The 14499-nt window shown below is 38.2% G+C and overlaps 1 protein-coding gene across 3 annotated transcripts in view; it reads left to right on the forward strand.

Moving 5' to 3' along the window:
• LOC145662967 (suppressor of lurcher protein 1-like) overlaps window positions 1–14499 on the forward strand; it is a 392235-nt gene that overhangs the window by 329835 nt on the left and 47901 nt on the right. For all 3 annotated transcript variants that reach the window (XM_081729046.1, XM_081729047.1, XM_081729048.1), the window contains 2 exons: window positions 8223–8455; window positions 12646–12723. In XM_081729046.1, the coding sequence (XP_081585172.1) occupies window positions 8223–8455; window positions 12646–12723 (311 nt within the window). The remainder of the gene's footprint in view (window positions 1–8222; window positions 8456–12645; window positions 12724–14499) is intronic.

The following is a 14499-nucleotide window of genomic DNA, read 5'->3' on the forward strand; positions in this document are numbered from 1 at the left end:
CAGACTGATATTAAAAGTATATTACAGCAACCAGAGACTCTGGGGTGACTGTGCGGTTGAGGAACTCTTCATGTCGTTGACTTTACTCTTCTTTCGTTATGGAATACAATCGTTATCAGATTGATATTAAAAGTATATTACAGCAACCAGAGACTCTGGGGTGACTGTGCGGTTGAGGAACTCTTCATGTCGTTGACTTTACTCTTCTTTCGTTATGGAATACAATCGTTATCAGATTGATATTAAAAGTATATTACAGCAACCAGAGACTCTTAGATAGGATAGTGCTCTTTATATTTTCGAATTATTTTCATTAGATAGAATAGTGCTCTTTCCATACACCATAATAAAATAATGTTAGAAACACATATATGGTGTGTGCATTACTGAAAAGTTCACTTTAATAAAGTTGGATTTCCTTTTCTTTAAATTATTTTTTCCAACTTTGTACATGAAATTCCATTTTTATCTTTCCGTCTTCGTCTTTTAACATTTTACTGTACATAAATTTCTTTACATAAAGGATTTTTATAATAAAAACTAAAGGTATAGAATAATATATTACAAAATTATTCAAGTAGGAGAATTTTAGTGTTATTTGGATACGTTTTTAAGACTATAAAAGTGCATGGAAGAAAGCTACATTTCCTGTACCGACGAGACGAGACATATAATATCCGTGACAGGATAAAAGATTTTGCTCCAATAAAAGCTCAGCTTTTTAATAGAACTAGATACATTTTCCGAGACGAGACATAAGTTTCCTCACAACTTCTCGTGCCGAGACTGTCTCAAATCTTGTACGCAATCCTTATCCAGATCAAAAGAAACAATTTGTTTTTTCTCAGGTCCTATGTGTAGAAGCTAAATATTGACTACATTGCGAAACAAATTGTAAGGCATGGCGTCTTCAGTAAATGTAGCGGATGGACTTTGGTACCTTTTCGGATTTGTGATTAAAGCATAACATACTAAAGGAGTTTAATAAGTTTTACACAAATGGGTATAATATTTTTATTACTTGCAATATGATAATGAAATTTTAGGTGAACATATTTTGATACTTTGGCATTAAAATTGTAGTATTTATTGTTTCCTATTGTTCACAGGTAAACCACAATGAACACCGGAGTAGACACCAGAACCCAACAACGGTCGCTAATGATGGAATCAGCCACATCAATTCTTAGTAAGAAGTTAGGGCCGTGGTGGCTCAGTGGTAGAGCGTTCACCTCTGGTGTTTGGGGTCCCGGGTTCGATCCCAGACCCCGCCAAGTGAACTTTCTGGTGGACAAACACGGTGTGCGTGGGTTTCCTCGGAGTTCTCCCGTTTCCTCCCACTTTCTTCATTCCACCATTTCATTCATTACTCATCATCACCGTCTCCTTCAGCCTAACCGGCATAACTGTGGGACGTAAAACTCAAAGACTTCATTTTCTTAGTAAGAAGTTGCTTCCGGTTTATGAGGATCACACAATGGCTCGCGCCAGTAACCAAAGTTGTTATGCTGGTTTTTCCTAAAAAAAAAAAAAAAAAAAAAAAAAAAAAAATCTTTCAGATCAGGCCAGAAATACGACTCTCTTTTTCTGGGGTCAGTGCGGTATCATTTTCAAAGATTTCCTGGAATATGGTTCCACAATTAACAAAGTGCATTATTGTTTGTCACTGCATAAGATACGACTTGCTTTCCAAACCAAGAAGCCGAAGCTACAAGGTAAAATCATCAAGCTCCATAATGACAATGCCAAATCACACACAGCCATGATGACACAGCAGAAAATCATGAAAATGGGACACACATTCGTCCCTCAGCCTCCCTATAGTTCAGACTTAGCTCCTTCGGATTTCTTCCTGTTTGGTTGTCTGAAGGCCCACCTGCTAGGAAAAAACATTCGACAGTGACAAAGCCCTCATTTCTTGTATGAAATAGTGTTGTAAAAGTCAGCCACCAGAATTTTACCAAAGTGCATACAGGGTACGGAAAGAACGTTGGGGGAGATGCGTCACAGCAGCTGGAGGCTACATTAAGTGACAGGGTCTTGTAGCCGAAGGATCAAAGTATTTTAACCTAAAATTTCATCATCTTATTGCAACTAATAGTAATAAGTTATTATAACCATCTGTGCAAAACTTATTGAACGTCCTTTATATTCAGATTATAATGGAAAGCGAGAGTGTTGGAGGAGTAATAAATATACTGTACATAGTTATTTGGACAGTGTTGTTATTTAAAATTGTGATGTGTCTGTGTGATATTTTTGTTTACTGATTAGAAATTTGTTAGCAAAATAATGGTAGAGGACTAAATAGTATTTACTTTTAGTATTGCTTAAAGGTTAAGAAATAGTTGGTATGGATGTTACCTGCTTTTGCTCTTGATTGTTAATTTGGAGAGTACGGTTAATAAGAAAGCAGGTTGTGCAATTTTCAAATAATAAAATGTATTGCAGTATTTAAACCAATGGAAACTTTGTTTTAGTCTTAGTGGACTAGATTATAAAGTTAAGGGAACGGTTGTACTGCGTCGACAGTTGCTTTCAGTAAATTTTGCGTCGTCTGCTGAGGGGTTCGAGTATTTTAATTATTTAACTACTAAAGACGCCTCCCTCTACCCAGGGAATGAAGCAATTCAGCATATAACTTTGCGCTTACAAACAGGGCCGTAACTTATTAGGGGCTCCCCGCCATTCGAGGGGGGCCCATTTAAGACAAAATTTTCTTACTCCATATACGATACGGACATGAAATTATAAATGAAGCATCAAACAGGTTTACTACATTACCAGTGGCGTATTTAGGGGGCTTCCGGGCTTAAGCCCCCCCCCCCCCGAAATCTTACATACTCTAGTAAAGTATACGAAATATCTTGTAGAAATTTCACATTTTCAGGCAAAGCCCGCCGAAAGTTAACAAAGCCCCCCCCCCCCGAAACAACATCGTAAATACGCCACTGTACATTACATAAACAAAACAGGACCCAAAAGGTAAATAAAATAAAAATGAGTCTTGGGCCCATTTCAGTAAAAAAAAAAATGTCTACTATTAGGGGCCCTAGAAATAATATTTATTCGTATGGCTTTGAGATTTGTCAATATTGTCCCCTTAATTAAATTGTCTTGTATCAAACGAGCCCAGGGGCGCAACTAACGGTCCCGCAGACCTTACCGTGCAGAAGGGCCCAGAAGCCCCTGGGGGCTCATAAAGACTAAGAGAAAGATGGAAATAGGAGGCCCAAGAATTAGCAAAACAACTTTTCTAAGGGGCCCAAATACGAGGGCTATCCAGAAAGTAGATTACGTTTTCGTCTGTGTCCGCTAGGGGCGGGGCTAGCGCGGCCATCTTGGGGTCAGAGCGTTGCGCAGCTCAGTCGGCATCTAGCCGTGCTAGTGAGAGGTTCGTGCTGTGCTCCGTTAAGATACTGTGACGGTTTGAAATGTCTGCGTTAATTGAAAATCCCGCGAGCTGCGAGGTGCGTGCAGTAATAAGGTTTCTGACAGCAAAAAACTGTAAACCGATAGAACTCTATCGGCAGCTGTGTGAAGTGTATGGGGACAACATTATCACTGAAGGTGGAGTGCGACAGTGGGTCATAAGATTTAAAAATGGCCGAACCAATGTTCACGACGAAGATCGAAGTGGGAGACCCAGCAAAGTGACTGCCGAACTTGTCGAAAAAGTCGATGTTAAAGTCCGTGAAAATCGAAAGTTCACAATAACGGAACTTTCTTTGAGTTTTCCACAAATTTCGCGAAGTTTGTTGCACGAAATCATCAGCGAAAAGCTTGGTTACCACAAGTTTTGTGCAAGATGGATTCCAAAAATCTTGACAGAGGACCACAAAAATCAGCGAATGGCTGCAGCGTTGCACTTTTTGGACGCCTACAATAAGGATGGTGACTCTTTACTCGATCGCATCGTTACTGGTGACGAAACATGGGTGAAACACGTGAACTGTGAAACGAAATTGCAATCAATGCAGTGGGGGCACACAGGTTCTCCCCAAAAACCCAAGAAATGCATGCAAACAATGTCGGCAAGGAAGATGATGGCGACTGTTTTTTGGGACAGAAAAGGTGTGATTTTGGTGGACTTCCTGGAAAGAGGCACTACAATAAACGCTCAAAGGTATTGCCAAACTCTGCAAAACCTCAGAAGAGCAATTCAAAACAAGCGCAGAGGAATGTTGAGCTCTAAGATCTTGTTGATTCACGACAACGCCCGGCCCCACACGGCAAATGTCACGCGTGAAGTTCTTGAATCTTTTCAGTGGGAGTTGTTTCCTCATCCGCCGTACAGTCCCGACCTGGCACCGAGCGACTTCCACCTATTCCCAGCAATGAAGAAGTGGCTGGCTATGCAGCGTTTTGACGACGACGAACAGCTGCAAGAAGAGGTAACGAAGTGGTTGAAGTCGCAGGCGGCCGAATTTTTCGACGAAGGAATTTCCAAGCTCGTACATCGCTACGATACATGCCTTAATTTGAATGGTGACTATGTCGAAAAGTAGTATTTGTGTGTGGCTTTCATCTGTATATAATAAAATTTGTTTCCTATACTTTGTTGATTTTTTATTCCAAAACGTAATCTACTTTCTGGATAGCCCTCGTACGAGTATTAACGCTTGGCCCCCAGAAAAGATCTAAGTTACGGCGCTACTTGCTGATTTTAATAGTAAATCTGCTACTTTTATTTCGTTTGTAGAATTACTACTGTTTAACTTTTTACACGCCGTATTATCATACTATGTGATTGCTTTATTTGCTTTGCGATAAACGAAACATATTTAATACGGGTCGTTCTCTTATTCTCTAGGACAGTGATGCGTAAACTATGACCAGCGGGTACCTGAAAAATTCTATGCTCCCCGCGACATGGTTCCTAATTTGACAAATAAAAAAAAAATAGTTACTTCGAGAGAATTGTAGCAGAATGACAAATGATCGTTTAACTTCTGAGAATCAGTACACCGTAGTTCGAATCAGATTGTCAGAAACTTCAATTATTAATAGGGCTTAGAATTACAAGAATTGTGTAAAATGTACCATTGTTGTTTTTAAGAAATTCTATTGGCCCATCTAAAGTTTATCTTTTTCTTTGGTCCTCTCTTTAAAAAGTTTGCCAATCACTGATCTAGGAAATGTTTGTATTTTCCGGCTTATATTGAAGCGCAGGGGAGATTGTAAAAGCCAGAGGGGAGGAACACTTTAAGTTTACTTCAAGAGAATTAGAACTCCACAATAATTTTGTTCTGATTACTTGTAAACGTATTGACATGGAAAAACTAGTACTTATGAGTAATTACTCATACACTTGAAAATATATCGTAGAGGTGTCGTCCCGAATATCGTCACGAAAATTAAGTCTCACCTTTTTCTTGGCAGACTTATTTTCTACTATTTATATTAAAATCCAGCTTGTAATAAGGGGCCTTATGCAGAGTCGTTCATACGCATGATTAGTACCATACTAAAGAGTTCGACTTACATATGGTTCTTGCAGTAGTCAGATCTTTAGTATGACGCTAATCATACGTCAAAAGCAGGGGCGTCATTTAGGGGGGGCAGGGAGGGGCATTTGCCCCCCTGAGTTTGAGATTTCTATAGATTTTATCAATAGAATAGTAGTATGTCAGTGAAAAACGCAAAATTTTACTTATATCAAGGGGGTCTTGCCCCCCCCCCAAGCCAAATCTGAAATGACGCTACTGGTCAAAACATCTCTGAATAAGGCCCAAGGTGTCTAAAATGTCCCCATACTACTAACTTTAAGCATAACAGAAAATGATATAGTGTACTCTTAATTGTGGTATTTGTAAACTATTGGTAACACTGCGCTAGATATGGTCACAGACAATACGTCTAATATCCCTTCTTTTAAGAACTGTCTGGTATCCGTGCGTTCAAGGCTACGTGTAGCATTTTAGTTGTGAAGCTTTGTCAATGTTAGTGGTTGCAGTTACACTTGAGAAACGGTTAATGGCGTGTGGGGGTGCACGCACAAACACACATAGGGCAAACAATGACTGTATTTAGAAGATCGCTTTAGCAAGGACCCACTTCGTATAGCGATCCTGCTTCTTTGGGAGAGTTTTTTGAGTTTTACGTCCCACGGTTATGCCGGTTAGGCTAAAGGAGTTCTTTGGGAAAATTAAGGCTGTACTCCAACTAAAGCTGCCGTGTCGTTCAAGACAGCTATCCCTGTATGGATAGCAAAAGTTGTAATTGATTGTAACTTAAAAGGTAATTTTGATAGGATTGTAAAATTCGGTCTTCTTCTACTTTAAAATATTTTTAACAAAACGCAGAAACTATTGCTTTAAGTTAATAAATATAAAAGCTGAATTAATCAGGATATCGTAGAACTTACGCTATACTCCACTTATCGGCAGTGTGCCTTTTATCGTCAGCTAGGGCCGATTGGAATTGCTCTAGAGACCGTTCCATGAATCGTGCCTTAAGGGCCTTGCCACGTTACAAGAACTTGTAGCTGTCATAAAAAAAAATATTGAAAAAATGAAATGAAATCTTTGAGTTTTACGTCCCACGGTTATGCCAAAGGAGACGGTGATGATGAGTGATGAATGAAATGGTGTAATGAAGAAAGTGGGAGGAAACGGGAGAACCCCGAGAAAACCCACGCACACGGTGTTTGTCCACCACAAAGTTCACTTGGCGGGGGCTGGGATCGAACCCGGGACCCCAAGCACCAGAGGTGAACGCTCTACCACTGAGCCACCGCGGCCCCCAAAAATATTGAAATCCTACCATATTTCACCATGTAAACATAATCTTGAAAGGAACACATAACATTTTTTTTTTCCATCTTGCAAGGAGCTGAACCATGTGCAACTTTCTGGGACGTCTTGCTTGCTACCTGCTATCGCCCTCCCGCTAGCATAAAAAAAAGTTTCGCCGCTTCCGAAACAACGGATTCTTTTGGACAGGGAGGTGAAGTGAGCCAAAATACACGTTTTTAATAAGGTGGTTCATTGTTTGTTCACTAGAGTGCAGGGCTGCATGGGAGAAGATACCTTTCTTGCTTTCAAGAAGTTGTAGTATGTAAACAGTAAATAGAAAGATCGGGTTGCAAGATTTTCTTATTTATTTATTTTATTTTTTATTTATTATTATTATTATTATTATTATTTTTACAGCTAAAAGATTCATTTAAAATAGAAACCTACCTTAAATTAACATGTTACCTGCTTTTCAGCAGGGGCCCGGTTTCTATTGAAAACTCGGGGGAAAAGGCTTCTAATTCAAAAAAAGGTTTCCTGTGTTCAAACTGGTTTTAGCCGGATTTTTCTTCTTATGTCTATATATATATATATATATATATATATATATATATATATATATATATGTGTGTGTGTGTGTGTGTGTGTGTGTGTGTGTGTCTGCATATTTATGTATGTGTGGGAGATAGAATAGATATGCAGTAGACAGACCGATGATGACGGCTGTCTGGTGCAGTATGAACAAGTCGATGGCACAATTGTAGCATAGCAAAGACATGAACCATATGGTCTAATTCAGTCCAAAGGGTCTTTCTAGACAATATGGATCATGCTCCTGCTGTGCTATGGTCATGCCATTTGTCTTGTAATAGTGCAGCAGTCATCATTGATCTGTCGGCAGTGCATCTCTCACACATATATACACACAAGGAAAACAAATCTGGATAATATCTAAGAAAACAGTTTGAGCAAATAGAAACTGGACCCTGCCGAGAGACAGGTAGGTATTTCAAATGATGATCTAGGCACGGCCCATGGAAGAGTCCTCAGAACAATCTCAATCGGCGCTACCCGATGAAGGAAGGTAGATTGCCTACAAGTCGCGTATAGCATAGGTGTTCTGTGATATCCTGATTGATATAACTTTTACATTGATTAACTTAGAGCAATAATTGTTTGTGCATTATGTTAAAAATATTTTGAAGAAGTATTAGGTCAAATTCAATAAACCTATAATTATTATATTTTTAGTTATAACAATTACAATTTTTATTATCCAGATAGGAATAGTTTTCTTGGAGAGTACAGTAGTGGCATGGGAGTTCCGGTCTGGTGCATTTGCTTCAGAATGCATTGCCTTCTGTGATACTCAAATCTAGGGGTACGGGGACTATTCGGATGCCCTGTACTTTGATAGTAAGGTTGCTGTAAACCAACATATCACTTATAGCCTACTTCTATATGTTTTTCTTTTCTCTTCTGCAGCTGTTTAAATCGAGCAGACATACTGAAAGTGTTCGACGGCCGCAACGGCAATGCAACTGTGATCAACGTCCTATGTAACGAGGGAACTGGGATAGAAATTCTATCAACGGGACCAGACCTTTACATTGAGTTCATTGCAAATTCAGATTCTCCAGGACAAGGGTTCAAAGCTACTTATGAATTCGAATCGTTAGAGAGAAGAAGAAACTTTCAAGCCGAAATTCCATCCACTGGTAAAGTATACTTCATTTTATTACAATTTGGTATTAACTAATGCCAAGACTTGACAAACCAGAAGATTCATCGTTTCAGAAATAAAGATGACATTGGAGCTTGAATTATACTAATCTAATATAATAAGAATTGTTACTTATTTTCTCCCTAAGATCCAGTTTTATAATATCTTTTATTTTTATCTTGGCTTACACAAAAGTTTCCATGTTTTTAAACTAAAATTATATGCGTTGACAAGTATATCCTAATGTGAGCGATGTGTCTTGTCTATCTTAACTGTATTAATCTAACTGTCCTCAATACATTCGTGAATAAGTACATATTACAGAATTCCGTGCTATTTACGAGGTGGGTACCAAAAGTTGTGCCTTTTTTCCATATCTTCTATATTTGTTATTAATACAGATGATGTTTTTCTGCCACTTTTTAAGAACATAATCTCAGTCTATTTCTAAAAACCTTGCAATTTTCAAAATATATCATCAAAACCGCCTCGAAAGTCCTTTCAGAGGTCTCCTTTAGGCATTAAAAATGAAACTTCTGGAAACGAAACGCCTGATCTGCGACGAATCCTTTAATTTTGAAAACAGTCAGGAATCAGTGGGACCAAGATATAGAAAATGCGGTAACATACAAAATATCTCCATGTTTTCATCCTTAAAACTATGAAAATTCCGGGTGCTTGTGAGATGGTATATTGCCCAAATCGAGACAAACCTTTATTGTGAGACATTTGGCCGATGTTTTGGAGTGCAGGAAGCAACCACCTATCCAAAAGTTAAGCCGTATACTGCCGAAATCATTTGTCCCTTTGGTATGAATTATCCAGAACTAGTTCCTCTTTTGTATCAGCAGATGATGTAAAGAATTCCTTTGAATTAACTTCTTAGCGAAACTTCTTGTATAAGGGACTAGTATTGCCACTGTTTTACTTCTGAATAAAGACATAAGTAAATTAACTCTAATAAGAAAATAATTCTACATTTGTTCTACACTTTCTTAACCGAAGATCGTTACCAATTAAGTTATTACGCGGAAGGTTTTTTTTTTTTTTTTTTTAAATCCGACTCTTGAGGAACCCAGTGCGAACTAAACTTTGATAACTGAAGTGGCTTGCCATAATTCTTTCGACCGACATAAGACTATTCTGTTAAGTTACAGATATCCTTACTGGTTAATCTTCTATTTTCCACGAGCAGATCTCAACATGAGAGATGTTTTCTGTGGTGATGGTACAGTACTCGGCATAGAAAATGTTACAAAAAGTTAAAGCCAAAGTACTAACAAACTCTTGCGCCGTGTGCTTATGCATTCAGAAACACACGTCTCGATTTACTAATGCTTCTGTTATTCAATACAACCCGTCCTTCTCTTAATTCTCTCCTTGTCCAGAGCAGTCTGTGTGACGTAATATACTCTTTTCATTCAGACGAAAAAAAGGAACCGTTTACAAGCCTTATAACTCCAAAACCTTCTCTTTTATTCGTTTATTCTGAAATGCCTTTTTAGAGCCTGAATTTAAATAAAAAAAAGTCTCACATCACATCATATCACATCAAACTAGGAAGATGCCCCTTGAGAAATCTATGGAAATTATAGGCTTTGTGCTTACTAAAGTCTGTAACGCGGGCGCAGAACTCTACAAAGTACTGACAGAAATGAGTGTTATTCAATTATTAATTTCATTTTTTTTTCAGTAATTGCAAGCAAATGTTCCAGGGGCGTCATTTGGGCAGGATAAGAGAGTGTAATTTCCCCATCCATTGAGTTTGATAAACATACATTGTTTAATCAAATGTACAATAAAATATTAATGTAAAATGTGAAACACTTATGTCGACGGAGAATCCCCCCTTCGGAACAAAATCTGACGCAGCTTTTAGCAGCAATCCTATAGAGTGACGATATCATATTGCTAGAGCGCTTACATTTGGTTTCAAGAGTCGAAGGCTTATCCCATGCTGTGTGCATTCATAGTAGACGACATTCAGAGAGGAAGATTAAAATATGGAGACTGAGAGAGATGATTAATATATGCAAGTTTAGAATTGAAGAAAAAAATGATTGGAAAGCATCCATATTATGACGAAATTTGTGAAATAGAAGAAGGAAAGTTTCCGAAATGCGAGCATAACACCAGGCAGTTGGCGAATAAAGGTGGAGAGCTCTGTTTAGAGCATCAGGGTTTGGGTACAAAACCTCGCGGCCAGAACCTCGCGGCGACAACCTCGCGGACCAAAACCTCGCCTGGCCAAAACCTCGCCTCCCAAAACCTCGCGGCCCAAAATCTCGCCAGGGCGAAACCTCGCCTGGCCAAAACCTCGCCGCCCAAAACCTCGCGGGACAAAATCTCGCCGGGCCAAAACCCCGCCTGGGCAAAACCTCGCCGCCCAAAACATCGCGGGCCAAAATCTCGCGGGGCCAAAACCTCGCCTGGCCAAAACCTCGCCACCCAAAACCTCGCGGGCCAAAATCTCGCCGGGCCAAAACCTCGCGCCCCAAAATATCGCCATACCCAAAATCTCGCCTGACCAAAATGTAAATGTTCCAACAGATGATAAGGATGACGGTATAAAAGACGCTGTTTCAGAAGAAGTATCACGGGTATTTGACCAAGTCCCGCAATACCATATGAAAATTCTATTTCTGTATTAGAGGATTACAATGTGAAGGTAGGGCGACAGGATGTTTTTAAACTGGTTATAGGGAAAGAAAGTCTGCATAAGGAAAGTAATGACAACTAACGAGGTTAGTTTCGTGAACTTTGGAACATCCAAAAACTTAAAATTTTAACAAAAATCTAATAATACTTATGAAAATATGAAATAATATATGAGTTTTTACGACGTCCCTTGATTATGTCCTATAGGTTAAAGAAGACGTAGATGACAAGGATGAAGGAAATGATCGAATAAAGCAAGTGGGAGGAAACGGGAATAACCCGAGAAAGCCCGATGTTTTGTATATTATTATTATTATTATTATTATTATTATTATTATTATTATTATTATTATTATTATTATTATTATTATTTGTAATGTGGAATTGAATATTAGGAAACACATTGGGTTAATTTTAAAGAAAAGTTTCATTCGCGGCGAGCTTTTGGCACGGCGAGGTTTTGGCCCGGCGAGATTTTGTCCCGCGAGGTTTTGGGCGGCGAGGTTTTGGCCACGCGAGGTTTTGGGCGGCGAGGTTTTGGCCACGCGAGGTTTTGGCCTGGCGAGATTTTGTCCCGCGAGGTTTTGGGCGGCGAGGTTTTGGCCACGCGAGGTTTTGGCCCGGCGAGATTTTGTCCCGCGAGGTTTTGGGCGGCGAGGTTTTGGCCACGCGAGGTTTTGGCCCGGCGAGATTTTGTCCCGCGAGGTTTTGGCCGGCGAGATTCTGGGCGGCGATGTTTCGGCCGCGAGATTTTGTCCGTATACCGAGCATCAGATGTTAGCGAAGGGAGAGAAAGATCTTAAGGTCTGGGGAATAAAGAACTTTAAAAATCTTCAGCTTCCGAGACGGGTTTCGAACCATGAATCTCTTAGCTATCGAACCATGACTTTATCCATTCAACCATAGAAAACTCTACGCACTCATTCATATACTTTTCCTTTAGCTATGTTGAAAAACTAATACAGTAGAATGGAATATTCCAAAAGTTGACTCGGTGCGTGCACCGTTGACTTTGAATGTAGACCTCTTGTAGCTTAGTTACAGAGTGCATAATGAACTTCCCCTTGTTCAGGAACACTTTCTAAGGTAGTAAAAGTTTGTTACTACTGTGTTAATTATATGTCTCACTTTTGGTAATTTTTTTCGTTAGACGCTAATAATACTAAAAATTCAATTACAATAAATTAGAAAAGTGTAAGAATTCATACCACTTAAAATTTATTACTTCAATATCTTTCTACCAACTTCCAGGCAACTTTTGTAAGAGTGATTGCATGAAGTTTGAAGGCATCATTTTATTAGTGGGGAAGAACTATTAACACAACGAATGGCTTTATCTTTAAATTTTAACAATAAAACAAGTTTTCCCGTAAAAAAAAATTAAAACTATAACAAATATAAATATCTGATCATTATAAGTTATTATTTCAACCATTGGTAACTTACATAACATTTCATGAAGTCATCATATTTTCATTTATGTGTGGAGTTTGTTTAATGTGTATTTATACGTATATTTTCTTTCAGAACCAGATAATATAAATCACCTGGATTTTCCAAAACAAAAATATTTGCTTGAATTTGGTGCAGCAGCCAGTTCAATAGGTAAGGAAATACCAATATATTTTTTTTTAATTTATCTATTATTATTATCATTAACCGTAACTATTACATTAGCTTATTCTTGATTTGTATCATTCGCATGTGTAAGCCTGCAGATTAACTTTTATAGATAAATAATATTTGGGCTGGAAGCTCTTCTACGTGCGAGAACTTGTACTTGAGTATGATGAAATTCTCTTGTATGTTATAGTTAGTCATTTCTTAATGCTTGCTAACGGTATGAGTAGAGACAAAACTTTTTCGCAACAATTTTGATATTTTGTAGCATTAATTATCACAGTTTTCGCATTTATGTCGCATTTATTAATTCTTTTAAATGTAGCAAAAGTTTCTGAAGATATATCTTGATTAGGTGCACATTCTAGTTAATGTATTCACTGAAATATAGAAATTAATGCAAACATTTAAAAACTTCCTCTAACCTCATCCTTGGTTAAAGGATAACACGCAGCAAGTTATTACCAATTCTTCTTTTAAGTTTGTTCTCCTGTCAGTAACAATCATATTATACTTGAAAAAGAATATCTCGACATCTACACTCTATACTGGCAACCATACTGAACTTAACGAGCAAAGGACCTGTGGTTAACTTCTTAAAACTGTTTAATAATGATACAATGTCAACTTCCTTATCCTCACTGTTGAGAACTTCAATAACCTTACTGTTAAATTCACGGTAAGCAAGCAACAAATCATGAACATTTTCGCGACAAAACACAGTCAAGGATTTAAACAACTGTTCAGTTTTGTTGATGTTTACATCATTATGAAGTGTGGGGGCGTGGTGGCTCAGTGGTAGAGCGTTCATCTCCGGTGCTTGGGGTCCCTGGTTCGATCCCAGCTCGCACCGTGTGGACTTTGTGGTGGACAAACAATGTGCCCGTGGGTTTTCTCGGGGTTCTCCCGTTTCCTCCTACTTTCTTCATTCCACCATTTCATTCATTTCTCATTATCACCGTCTCCTTTAGCCTAACCAGCCTAACCGTGGGACGTAAAACTCAAAGATTTCATTTCATTTTCATTTTCTTTATGAAGTGAAACAGTTTCTGGATGAAATAACTCGCAGAGCTTTTCGTAAATGCAACGATTTTTAAGTTAAATAATGTTGGAAATGCCCTTTCCACTTTTTCGTTTCAATTCGACTTTATCGCAAGTAATGCCGAATTTCGCAAAAATTCACGATAATATAAACGTAATTTCTGGCTCTGAAACGAAAAGTTTGAGGTTTCCTGAAACATATACACATTTTTTAAAACATTTCTCACATATCGCATTAACAAAAAAACTTCGTCTTTAAGTATGAGCAGATTTTTCTTTTTATGAAAATGGCTCTTCCTTTCTTTCGGTAGGAAAAGAGAGTACTTTACCACAGAGAGACAATTCCTTCTTATGCAAAGTTGATCTCATTTTTCAGTATTGTTAGGATTAGAACAAATGTTAGGTCTTGAAATTCTCGATTATGTAGGTATTGTTTTAACCTATGTATTACAATCGGTAAGTTTACACGGAATATCTAACCGTGTTAAGCCTTCTATGTGTAACTGAGGACGTAAGCAGTGAACTTTGTTATCTGTAGGTAACTAATGTAATAGGTAATAAAATTCATTTTACATTAACTCATTGCTTTTGATTAGTTAAAAAAGATGAAGAAAGGTAAACATGTTAAGATGTTCAACTTTGCATTCAGACAAACTATATCAGTCATTAACCAGACAAGGAATAAATATTCTACCTCAATTAGAAATTTATGAATTAAAT

The sequence above is a fragment of the Thermobia domestica genome, chromosome 10 (genome assembly GCF_964235325.1).
Source record: "Thermobia domestica chromosome 10, izTheDome1.hap1.1, whole genome shotgun sequence".
NCBI lineage: Eukaryota > Metazoa > Arthropoda > Insecta > Zygentoma > Lepismatidae > Thermobia > Thermobia domestica.